Source organism: Suncus etruscus, chromosome 3, assembly GCF_024139225.1.
Source record: "Suncus etruscus isolate mSunEtr1 chromosome 3, mSunEtr1.pri.cur, whole genome shotgun sequence".
Lineage (NCBI taxonomy): Eukaryota > Metazoa > Chordata > Mammalia > Eulipotyphla > Soricidae > Suncus > Suncus etruscus.
The window spans coordinates 136,297,146-136,310,367 of NC_064850.1; the positions used below are offsets into that span (position 1 = coordinate 136,297,146).

At 43.0% G+C, this 13,222-nt stretch overlaps 1 protein-coding gene across 1 annotated transcript in view; it reads left to right on the plus strand.

The window, feature by feature from the left end:
• Positions 1 to 12,947, plus strand: part of APCDD1 (APC down-regulated 1) — a 36,566-nt gene extending 23,619 nt beyond the window's left edge. The window contains exons 4-5 of the mRNA XM_049770072.1: positions 9,179 to 9,500; positions 11,865 to 12,947. Coding sequence (XP_049626029.1) covers positions 9,179 to 9,500; positions 11,865 to 12,316 — 774 coding nt within the window. The 3' untranslated portion in view covers positions 12,317 to 12,947. The remainder of the gene's footprint in view (positions 1 to 9,178; positions 9,501 to 11,864) is intronic.
• Positions 12,948 to 13,222: the final 275 nt, after the last annotated feature.

The following is a 13,222-nucleotide window of genomic DNA, read 5'->3' on the forward strand; positions in this document are numbered from 1 at the left end:
ACTACAGAAATTCAGCCTCAGTTATCCTTGCAGTGTAAAGGAATTTCAGTACCAAAGAAAGCTGCTAGAAATTCCCTGCTGGCTAAGTATATTTGCAACTCAAAAGTCCAAGCCAGCTACCTCTCTTTCTGTCAGCCTATTTGCTTCCAAAGGCCAAGTCAAAACTTAGCATCTTCAAGACAATGGTCTTCTCTCCTTGCCTTTGTGCACTACAGCAGAATGGTTTTGCCTCAGGGACTTTCCCTGCCACTTTGAATACCTGCTTACAAACAGATTTGGCCAGTGTAGAATTAGGCTATTTTACTAGGTATAATTCTGTACCCCTTTCATAAGTTTTATCTCTTTCTATTACCAGATCATAGGAAGTGGGTCTTAGCCCCTAGCTAGAATACTATTTCCCTCAGGTTAAGGATATTTGTTATTAGGAGAAAACCAGGATTCCTGCTATCCATCAGTAATGACATCTAGGGCCAGGATCTACTTTGATATGTAAGAAATTAACCTTCCTTTTATCCTCTGGCTCCTTACTGAAACCTATTCTTTTTTTTTTTTTTTTCTTTTTTTGGTTTTTGGGCCACACCCAGCATTGCTCAGGGGGTTACTACTGGCTGTCTGCTCAGAAATAGCTCCTGGCAGGCACGGGACCTTATGGGACACCAGGATTTGAAAGAAAGAAATATTGGCATTCCTTTCATGATATGATTCTCTCTTTACCCTTTATATACTCCCTTGCCCCTCAAACTTGAAAATTTTAACATCTGTTTCTTTCTGATTTATTAATCAGAAATTGTTTGATATTTTGTATACTTGTGATAGACTCATAAACCCAGGGTTACATAAAAGATTATGAAGCAGGGAAGGAAAAAGCTTTAAGTGGAAAAAACTTATGAAGCCATGATCTAGAGCCATTTCTGAAGAAAATTGTTAGATGCTACCTGAGAGCTAATGCTTCCCATAAGGCAGCCAATGTTGAGCATTTTATGAAAATTGTATACAGAGAAGGGGACTGAGAAGACCAGAGGATGGAAGGGTCGACACTTGAGGGGGAGGGGCAGGGTGCCACTCCCAGTGATATTCTGTGGCCATCATTTCTTTTTTTTTTTTTTTACTTTTTTTTTTTTTGGTTTTCGGGCCACACCCATTTGATGCTCAGGGGTTACTCCTGGCTATGCACTCAGAAATCGCCCCTGGCTTGGGGGGACCATATGGGACCCTGGGGGATCGAACCGTTGTCTGTCCTATGCTAGCTCTTGCAAGGCAGACACCTTACCTCTAGCGCCACCTTCCAGGCCCCTTTTTTTCCTTTTTTGGTTTTTGGGTCACACCCAGCAGTGCTCAGGGGTTACTCCTGGCTCTACACTCAGAAATTGCTCCTGGCAAGCTCAGGGGACCATATGGGATGCCAGGATTCGAACCACCATCCATCCTTCTGCATGCAAGGCAAACGTTTTACCTCCATGTTATCTCTCCAGCCCCCTTGGCCATCATTTCTGACTGCACTCATGGAGCACACCTGGCAGACTGGGGGATCATACGGGATGCTGTGGGGATTGAAACTAGGTTTAGCTTTGTGTAGATAAGTGTTCCTCTGTTTCTGTGGGGACATTTCCTTTGCAGTGTGGCAGAAGGAGTCACACTGTGGCGATACCACAGCTGCTGATGTGCACTTTATTTTTGCAGAAAAGGTTCATTATATTCTGGACTCCAGAGTATGTCACCAGATAAACAGACATGTAGGGTTGCTTTATGTAAGGAGTTAGCAGAGCAGGAAATACTAATTGTGAGGGACAGTTCAAATGGTAATCATTTCAATCCTTAAAAGGCAAAAAAGCAGAGAGGACAGAAAGAAGGCCTGGGCTTGCAAGAAACCCTGCCATTGTAGAAGTTTGTGTTCAAAGACCTACTGTGTGGGGTCTTGGTTGCAATATGTGCAGAGAGAGGAATGCAGGCACATGGTTCATGCTAGGTATCACTGGATTTTAGAGAGTTTAATTATTAAAGAGGTTCGCTTCATTATTTCAATATATGTAAGTCAATGAGTGGAAGAAACTGTCAAAATAAATAAAAGTTATTAAAAATTTAATGAAACTGTTCACATCATTTCCACTCAATCTGCTTCTCTTGGTCTTTTTCATGTGTTGAGTCTATATAGAGTGTCTGTGGAGGTAAACTTATTCTTTACGTGATTTGCTGGTATTTCTTAAAAGTGGAAGAGCCTTAGTAAATTAACTGTGCAGATTCTAAACTTAATAGAAAATCCACTTCTAGGTTATAGGTATTAAGATCCATACCTTGCACACAGCCAAGCCCTACCACCACATGGTCCTCTAAGCATTGCCAGGTGCAGCCTTGGCGGCCTGAAGCTCTGCCATGTTGGTCCAGTTTATCCCAGGTACTTCTTTGGATCTTCACATTGAATCTTCGGTCCTGTTAGCATAGAATCACTGGGATAAACCCCAAACCTCTTGATGACTGCCTAGGACAGTGGTCGGCAACCTTTTTTTTCAACTGAGCCAAATCTCGATTGAAATTTATTTTGAGAACCACACAGGGCGCGCACTGACAGAGGCTAGGAGCAGAGTCCTGACTCCTGGAGCAGCCACCCAGCACACATAAGAGCCAAATTAAAAGTGGAAAGAGCCACAGTGGCTCTCGAGCTGCAGGTTGCCTAGGAGGTTCCTTAAAAAAATCCATTTCTAGGAATGTAGTACTGACCCCACAAATCCACCAAATGTCCTTTTTGCTATTTCTTAGCAGGGGGAGGCTATACCCTTTAGTTCTTGTGTCTTACTCCTGGATTTATACACAGGGATCACTCCTGGTGCAGCTGGGAGGACTATATTCAGTGCTAAGGAATGAACCATAAATGCAAGGCAAGCACCTCAACCCAAGATCCTCTCTCCATCTCCCATGTCCCTTCTTAATTTCATGGTACAGAAAAGAGTTAAGTTGACTTATTTCCCTAAAACAAATATTCTCTAAATGAACACAAAACCTCAAAGACTCTGAAGATCCTCATTCTTACTTTCTGCCATCATCTTTGATGGTTCCGGGCCCCTGTAAATAGGTGTGCAAGGCTTGGCTTGCTGTGCAGTCAGCCTTTCTCAGTACTCTGCCCTTAGAGCAGCACTCAAGCTCTGGAGTCATCTGGTGCTATATGGAGGTGGTGTTAGTAGATCTAAGCCTGGTAGGAACAGATGCTGGGCTGTAGGACCTCTAGCCAGAGCCCAGTGTAACTTTTAAAGCTTCAGGAAGAGGTCCACTTTGTATGTCCAGGGCTTCACCCTGCTTTCTTCTGTAAATGGAATGATATTTTTTAAATATATTTTATTTTATTTAAACACCTTGATTACATACATGATTGTGTTTGGGTTTCAGTCATGTAAAGAATACCAGCCATCACCAGTGCAACATTCCCATAACCGATGTCCCAAATCTCCCTCCTCCCCACCCAACCCCCGTCTGTACTCTAGACAGGCTTTCTATTTCCTTCATACATTCTCATTATTAGGACAGTTCAAAATGTAGTTATTTCTCTAACTAAACTCATCACTCTTTGTGGTAATCTTCATGAGGTGAGCTGGAACTTCCAGTTCTTTTTTCTTTTGTGTCTGAAAATTATTATTGCAAGAATGTCTTTCATTTTTCTTAAAACCCATAGATGAATGAGACCATTCTGCGTTTTTCTCTCTCTCTCTCTCTGACTTATTTCACTCAGCATAATAGATTCCATGTACATCCATGTATAGGAAAATTTCATGACTTCATCTCTCCTGACAGCTGCATAATATTCCATTGTGTATATGGAATTCCACAGTTTCTTTAGCCATTTGTCTGTTGAAGGTATCTTGGCTGTTTTCAGAGTCTTGCAATGGTAAATAGTGCTGCGATGAATATAGGTGTAAGGAAGGGATTTTTGTATTGTATTTTTGTGTTCCTAGGGTATATTGCTAGGAGTGGTATAGCTGAGTCATATGGGAGCTCGATTTCCAGTTTTTGGAGGAATCTCCATATCGCTTTTCATAAAGGTTGAACTAGGCAGCATTCCCACCAGCAGTGGATAAGAGTTCCTTTCTCTCCACATCCCCGCCAACACTGTTTGTTCTCAATCTTTGTGATGTGTGCCAATCTCTGTGGTGTGAGGTATCTCATAGTTGTTTTGATTGCATCTCCCTGATGATTAGTGATGTGGAGCATTTTTTCATGTGTCTTTTGGCCTGGAATGATATTTTTGAGTCATTTTCAGAAACTACCAGGATCTCATATCTGAAAAGCACCCTCAGGGCCTGCCCACAATATAAGGCATCTTTTGTCCTCAGGGTAAATGTTGGCCACTCTATTAAGTATCTAAGATAGCAACTAATGCTTTCTTTATCAGTCTGCATTTGGGTCATGGATTTCAGTTCTACCCTGATGTCATGGGAACTACAGAAGAGTGGGTACTTTAGTTTGCTTGAAGGAACTTAAGATGAAAGAAAGAATCTTATAGTTTTCCCTGGACTAGAAACCTAATCAAAACACGTGTTGAATTGCAGTTGTAAGCAGAAACTTTCAGCATTTGTCCCTGGCCATAGCAGAGAAATAGTCATGTGTTTTTTGATTATTTCTGTTTTGTTTTGTTTTTAAATCCCATGTAACAAAACTCTAGGAAAGTTTCCATCTGTTAGTCCCATTTCTTTATCTCTTTGAACAAAGCAGCCCATAAAATGTCCTTATTTAGCTGATTACTGCAGTTAATCTGTTCACTCCAGGAGCCTAGTATATAATAGCTTCCCTTCTGGGAAGATACTAGAAACACGTAGATATAGTCAGCAAATGCTAACTCCCCAAGTCTCCAGCAAAATATTGGCAGGGAAGAAGGAGATGCTTAAAAAGGCTGAGCAGGTATTGGGCAGAGAAGAATCAGAGTTTGTAAGAGGAGACTACATTTTCTGTGAGGGACCTCACCCTGTGGCCTCAAGGTGGCACTCTGACCACCCCAGGATCATATGATGTTGATTATGCTCATTGAAGCTACATTGCTCTCTCTCTGTGGCTTTTCATCTGTAGAATCTATAGAATGTAGTGTTTTCTTCCAGGATGCTGTAATGCCTAAAAAAATTACATACTTGGATTCACTCAGTAGTAAATGCCTTCGTTATACAAGCTAAGCCATTTAATATGTGAACAGAATATTGGTCAGGAATCAGAAAGCAGTGTGACCAACATGCTACTCTTTGCCTCTAGCATTGCTCACATAGAAAGTTTAGGGTTATTTTACATTTTTAGAACAAGTTTTTTTTTTAAGAGATTAATTGTATAAAGATCCTTTCTCTTCACTCTCCCTTGGGATGAAAGCTTTTTATAGTAGGTGTAAAGAATAGCAACAAGGAAACACATTTTGGTCCCTCTGCTTTAACCTTCAGGTCTTCTGTATACAGAAACCCTGGCTTTAAAATAGACTTCTCTGTGACTCGAGAAAGGGAGTGATGTAGAAGCCTGGGAAAGGACAGTGCTCAAATGAGAGCCATGTATTAGAGTGTAGACTGAAAGAAAAGTAACTTCCTAAAGCAGTTGATATTTTCAGGGTACAAATTCAACTTCATGTTGAAAAATTTCACATGTTGAAAGACTAGTACAGTATTTGGGGAGAAAAACTTTAGAACCACTCAGTATGCAAGCTTATATTTTTTGCTTTCTCATACTTCCTCTTTTGGTTTAAGTTAAACTTTGGAGCACAAATTATAATCATTTTAAATCTTCCTTATTACTGTTGTTATCATTATTTTTGTTTGGGGACTACAACTATTTTTGCTTAGGGCTTATTCCTTGCTCGTACTTAGCAATCACTCCTGATAGGGCTCTCGGGATCATTTGGGTTGCCAGGGATTAACCCAAGTTGGCCATATACAAGACAAACATTTTACCTGCTATACTGTATTTCCAGCCTTAAAAGGTTTCTCCTTATGTGAGTAAAACTGTCCGCTCCTCGACAGTATACAGAGAGGTGAAACATCCCACCTTGGCTTATAACATCTTTGGATTCTTAGTGCTGGCCAAAGATTTGTTTTTAAAAAGTCAACTCAGCAACAAAAGCAAAACAGCCTAATCTTAAAAATGGGCAAAGAACTTGAGTAGCAATTTCAGCGAAGAGAATCTACAAATAGCTATAGCACATGAAAAGATGTGCACTGTCACTATTAGGGAATGTCAATCGAAGTTCATAGGATACTACACCAGAGCCATTAGAGTTGTTAAATGAGGACATGGGGAAAAAGAAACCCTTCATTACTAATGAGAATTTCAAACAGTTCCTCTGCTATGGTTGAACTTAGAAAAGTTTAAAAAATAAAAATAAGAGGCTGGAGCGGTAGGGCGTTTACCTTGTGCATGCTAAAATGGAATGGACTGCAGTTTGATCCCTCAGCATCCCATATGGTCCCCCAAGCCAGGAGCGATTTCTGAGCACATAGCCAGGAGTAACCCCTGAGCATCACCAGGTGTGGCCCCAAAACAAAAATAATAATTATAAAAATAAACTCAGCATATAATCCAATAATGTAACTTCTTGGTGCATATTCCAAAGAACTAAAAGCAGAGTCTTGAAGAGATATTTGTACTGTCATGCTCATAGTTCATATTATTTACATGAGCCAGAAGAATGAGTGCAAACCAAATGCCCATTAGCAGATGAATTGCAAAACAAAATGTATTGTGTGGTATACTCACCCTTCAAATGGAAGGAAAGTGGTGCACAAGCTTCAACATGGATGAGCTCTGAGGACATTGTGCTAAGTGAAATAACCCCTTACACACACACACACACATACACACACACACGCACGCACGTGCGCACAAGCCAAGCTTCCATTGTATGAAGGGCCTAGAGTTTGTAGTTTCACAGAGATAGCATGGTTATTGACAGGAGCTGGCATGGGAAAACTATTTCATGGATACAGACTTCATTTGGGGAATACATAATAGATAGTGGTGATGTTTATAACATTACATGATTATAGTTAATTCTCTGAACTGTACTCTGAAAAGTGGCTGATAGTAAACTTTATTTTGTATATTTTATCACACTTAAAAATATGATTTTTGAGAGATAGTACAGCAGATAGGAAACTCCTTGCACACGGCCAATCCACATACACCCTGTGTAATCCTCCAGACCCTGCCAGAACTAATCATTGAGTAAAGAGCCAGGAGAAAGCTTTGAACTCTTTTTGGGGGGCACCAATGCAGCCCAAAAGCAAAACAAAAAGAAGGTATAACTAGTTTACTAAATTTGAAGGCTGGAGCAATAGTACAACAGAAAGGGCACTTGTCTTACACATTGCCTACCCAATCCCTGGCATTCAGTGTGGTCTCCTGAGCTCACCAGAAGTGAGCTCACCAGAACTCAGAGTCAGGAATAAGCCCTGAATGCCTTTGGGTGTATCCTCAAAACTACAACAACAAAGTAAGAAATTTGGCAAGACTGATTCTTAAGCATCAGGCTCCTTGCACTGCTCCCCGCCCACTCCCCACCCAGGATTTTCAAAAGACCTAGGGATGGCAGGTCCTCTCTTACATATGCCATCTGACATTCTTGTTCTCTTGCCACAAGGAAACAAACACATAGTTCAGGATCATGGTACTCCTGATGCCACACAGTTCAGCCCTGTTCAGTCCTATTCTCTTCTTGGAACTTGGGTCCAAGCCTTGTAGATTTTACAGAATAGCCTGGATGAGCACCAAGTCCTACACTTTGGATCTGGTGTCTTTCTGAATCAGTTGGACATGCTGACTGGATTCCCTCACCCAGCTTGTCCATCATTTGCTAAAGATGGCCTGATCCATGCTGTATTCCAGCAGCAACTCTTAGAAAAAGTTAGGTCCTGCTTTCTCCCACAACTTTCCAATCTAAGTTATTCATTGATTCTGGAATCTGACTTCCCTAAGATAGAGACTCAGTGTTGATAAAGGACCAATAATGAACTTGCTGGACACTTGATAGCAGATCAGGTGGGTGGAAAATAGGAAAGGAAGTAGGTGGAGCCCCACTGACAGTCCTCATGAACTGGTTTGGATCTAATAGTTCACAAGTTTCCATATGTATTCTTGAAATTATCTGAAATTTCTACAAGTCTATTATATCCTGGCACAATATTAGTAAATGTAATTCTAATTATTATCTTAAAATATTGTATGGGGGGGGCTGAAAAGGTAGCATAGAGTTAAGTTATTTGCCTTGCATGCAGCAGGGCAGTGGTTCGAATCCCAGTATCCCATATGGTCACCTTAGCCTGCCAGGAGCGATTTCTGAGCATAGAGCCAGGAGTAACTCCTTAGCGCTGCTGGGTGTGACCCAAAAACCGAAAAATAAATAAATAAAAATAAAAATTGTATGATACAGAAACAACCAAATTCTTTTGCCAATTGCACTATAATAAATACTCATCCAATTGTTAGAAAAATTTCACCCGTGGGGCTGGAGTGGTTGCGCAAACGGTAGGGCACTAGCCTAGGATGGCTAGGCATTCCATATAGTTCCCCAAGCAGGAATGATTTTTGAGCGCATAGCCATTAGTAACCCCTGAGCGTAATCAAGTGTGCCCCCTGCCCCCCAAATATTCCACCCTTTTTAAATGTGACAATTTAGTGGCGTTTTTTTCATGTATAGCTTTCAGTACCATCCATGTGCAGAACTTGCCCATCATCTTGAACTTGAACTGTGTGCCCGATTAATTACTGATTAATAACTAGTCCCCCACCCTTTTCCCTTACCCCTGGAAACCGCCAGTCAACTTTGTTCTCTGTGAATTTGTCTAATCCAGGTTTCTCATGTTCTGCAAGCAATGCCTATTCTGCCACAGCCCTATTTATTTCTGTCTCCCCTATGTCGTGAACACCATGTCCTTAGATCATCCTAAATGTGGATGAGAGTTCACTTCTTTTTTCAGGCTGAATCATACTCTATGGAATGGTTCAGTCACGTTTTGTCTGTGTCAATCCCATCAATGGCTGTTGGATTGTCATTACCCTTTGCACAGTTCTGCAAGGCTCTGCAAGATGTACTCATGAAAGGATGGGCCAGAGGCACCCAGAGCCAGTCTTGGGACCCAAAGAAGGCAGGAGAGAAGTGGCCTGCAAAAGTGTAGGCTGACATCAGAGGCCTAGCAGCACTTCTCACATGTTTGTCTCTTGATTTTAGAACCACGACCATGCCTGCATCGCCTGCCGCATCATCCACCGCTCAGACGAGCACCGCCCGCCCCTGTTGCCCCCCAAAGCTGACCTGACTGTGGGCCTTCATGGCGAGTGGGTGAGCCAGCGCTGTGAGGTTCGGCCTGAAGTCCTCTTCCTCACCCGCCATTTCATCTTCCACGACAACAACAACACCTGGGAGGGTCACTACTACCACTACTCTGACCCCGTCTGCAAGCACCCCACCTTCACCATCTATGCCAAAGGCCGCTACAGCCGAGGCGTGCACTCATCCAAGGTTATGGGCGGCACAGAGTTTGTGTTCAAAGGTAGGGCAGCTTTTGCCTTAGGTCCCAGTGTCTCAACCCCCTGAGGGACACTGTCTGGAGTAATGCAGAGCTGGGGAAAGGTCTCTGTTTCTGCTGATGTAATGGAGAGACTATCCTCAAGCCATCCTCCTTGACATTCTGAGCTTCCCAGTGCCATACCAGGGCATTTCCATGGCTGCATGTGTCAGGTGTGGCCAAGACTGTTGCACAGGATTAAGCCTCTGGTCCACGCATTCTCTATTAGCTGCTGACTCTGAACTGCCCTGGAACTGTCCTGCATAGCCCAGTGCAATTTTTCAAGTAGGCCATAAAAGTTAGTGTTAGCCACCTCTCACCCTTTTGGAGTGGGCCTAAGCTCAGCAGATTCCAGGTGGTCCCTTTGTCCTATCCTTGAAAGGTTGTTGACAGGGCCAGGACGATTGTATCTTGCACAAACTGACCTGAGTTCAATCTCTGGTATCACATATGGTCTCAGAGCATGCCAGGATTGACCCTGAGCTCTGAACCTGGAGTAAGTTCTGAGCATCTTTGGGTGTGCCCCTTCTCCCCAAAAGTAACGAAACAGGCCACTGTCATATGGTTGGAGATGAGTCAAGTGGCATGATCAGCAAAGCTAGGAAGTTTAAGGATGATGTTCCCCAAACTGTTTCCTGCTAGAGAAGTGGTATAGTCTCTGCCTCTAGAGTCTTGTCCATCATTGTTCAATGCATCCTGCCCTGTCACAGCCAAATAAAGAGTCTTGGCCTGGGCCAGAGGCTTCCAAACTTAATTGCCTATCAATCTACTTTTATAAAACAATATTATTCAGGGGCCATTTCATGCATGGAGAGATAGCATGGAGGTAAGGCATTTGCCTTGCATGCAGAAGGACCGTGGTTCGAATTCCGGCATCCCATATGGTCCCCTGAGCCTGCCAGGAGCGATTTCTGAGTGTAGAGCCAGGAATAACCTCTGAGCAATGCCAGGTGTGGGCCCCCCTCAAAACAAACAAACAAACAAAAAAACAAAAAAAAAACAGTATTATTTAGTACCACTATCCCTTTTCCAATATCTAAACAAGCAGAGAAAGTGCCCCCATAGTTTCACGTTAGGCTGCTGCCAGCACTTCAGGGAAAGGGACTGTACCTCCCCTGAGAAAAACTCATCTGGACCTTGCATGTGAATTTCACAAAAGCATCCATGGTTTTATCTATTTAGTTTCAACATTTCTCCAATCTCAAGTACTAGGACATTTTAGTGGGAGAAAGACACTTGCACAGATGGAACTGAGAGAACAGTTCTTTGTCTGGCCCATTCCAGAGTCATGTGGCAAACACCAAAAGTAGTCCCTAGGGAGAGGCTTTAGAAGCAGGATTTTTGTTTATTTGGCTGTCACACCAAATGGTGCTCAGGGCTTACTCCTGGCTCTGTGCTGAGGGATCTATTCCTGGTGGTGCCTAGGGGACCATATGGAGGACCAGAGATGAAGCCAGGGTCAGCTGCATGCAAGGCAAAATACCCTACACTGTACTATCATTCCAGCCCCACAATTGTACTGTTCTTCTATTTTATACAATCACTCATGCAATATATTTTTCATTTCAGATTTATGGGCTAGTGTCAGTCTATAAGAATAAGTGCTTAAAGCCAAAAATATTTTAAAAATTTAAAACGATTTCATGGGGTGAGGAAGATAGTATAGGGGCTAAGGTTCTGACATCAATCTCTACTACCATAAAGATCCCCAAACATTACCAGATGAGGTCTCTGGCACATAGGGTCTGAGCAGCACCATGTCCAGGAGTCCTCAGCCCCCCCACCCCCCAGCAATTCTTGGGAGGCTAAAACAAGCGTGTTTATCAAAACAAAATTCCTATTTCTTGTTTGTTTTGTTTCCTGACAACTCTTTGATGACCCTTTTGTGATTGCTTTATCTCCCTGTAACATACATGATCAGCTTTAAATGAGCTCAGCATTTTACCTGACAAATTGTGATGCCTTTTTTTTTTTGCCCACACCTGTAGTCCAGATGATGGGATCTGCATTTATGTGTGTTTGTATGTGTGTCCAGGGTAGTTTGGAGGATTATATTCAGCTGTGCTCAGAACTTTCAGAACTTATTCCTGACTTTATACTCAGGGGCCACTTCTTACAGGGCTGTGTTTGGAGGGGTTTTCCATCTGGGGTGCCAAGTATTAAACCCGGGTCACCTGCATGCAAAGAAACATCCTCCCCACTGTTCTATCCCTATGAGCCCTTTGATCTGAATGTGAATCAACCCATTGAGCTGGTATTAGTGAAGATAGCAGGAGATGGGCACTGTCAGTCTTTGCCTAATGCTGTGTGCATTCCCTCCATGTTGCTGACCCCTCCTCTCTTCCGCAGTGAATCACATGAAAGTCACCCCCATGGATGCAGCCACAGCCTCACTTCTTAACGTCTTCAACGGTAATGAGTGTGGTGCTGAGGGTTCCTGGCAGGTGGGTGTCCAACAGGATGTGACCCACACCAACGGCTGCGTTGCGCTGGGCATCAAACTACCTCACACCGAGTATGAGATCTTCAAAATGGAACAAGACGTTCGGGGCCGCTACTTGCTCTTCAATGGCCAGAGGCCCAGCGATGGCTCGAGCCCAGACAGGCCAGAGAAGAGAGCCACATCTTACCAGATGCCTTTAGTCCAATGTGCCTCTTCCATGCCCAGAGCTGAGGACTTCACTGAAGACCACAGGGGTCCCCGAGATGGGAGCTGGGCCCCTGATGGGAGCACTTGCCCTCCGCTCCTTGCTCTGCTTGCTGGAATTTTGACTCTGCTGCACTGGAACATCCTCAGATAGAAGTTTTCTTATTTTTATTTTTCCAAACCAGGATTCCTTATAAGGGACAGACATAGTCTCCTAATGGAAAGAAAGGATGCTTATTTTTCTGATGCACTTGAATGCCCCAGAACTATCTTTGCTTTTCTCCTCTGCTTTCCCCTCTCCCAGTCCAAATCATGCACAGCCTGTTTGAAGTCCATCCTGTCAGACCCCTGGCCTGGGGCGGTAACAGAGTAATTGCACTTTAAGGCTTCAGAGGGTTTGGGACTAGTGTGGTGAACAGAGGTGAGAGCTCAATTCTCATCTTTTCTTCCCCTGACTTATTATTGGATTTCTGAGTTGAACTTGGAAAAGCAGATGTCAAGCTGTTGCTGTACCTGCCACTTTACTGCAGATGCCTCCTGTTCTCCTTAGAAACTGTTCTCCTCTCTTAGATTTTACAACCTGGACTCCCGTGCAGAGTGAATTTGGACATACCATGAAGCCACCTTTCATTAAAGAAAAAGAGAAAGTAAAGTATGTAGATATGTACATAGGAAAGACCAAGCTTCCTCTCAGCACCATGACTGCCTCCCTGCCAACAAAGAGAGTCTAGACTTGGGAATACTGTGGAAAAGTATCTGTAATTAAACCTTCAAAGTGATTTAAACCCTTGTAGTTTTAACTTGGTGGCAATGGAGACTTCTGTCATATGCTGGTTGGGGATACAGCAGCACTGTTTACCTAGCCAATGTATAGCTGACCTAGAAGAGACCATGTAGATAAGGGTCTAGTTGCACAGAATGGTGACCAGCAAGTTCACTAAGATGAATGATGAAGTGCCTGTTCATTCTACAGGTTTCTCTTCACAGTGTACTCGTACTGCTCACACGGTATCAGTTAGGCATTAGCAGACAATTTTGTGTTGGCATTTTTCTAAACGCG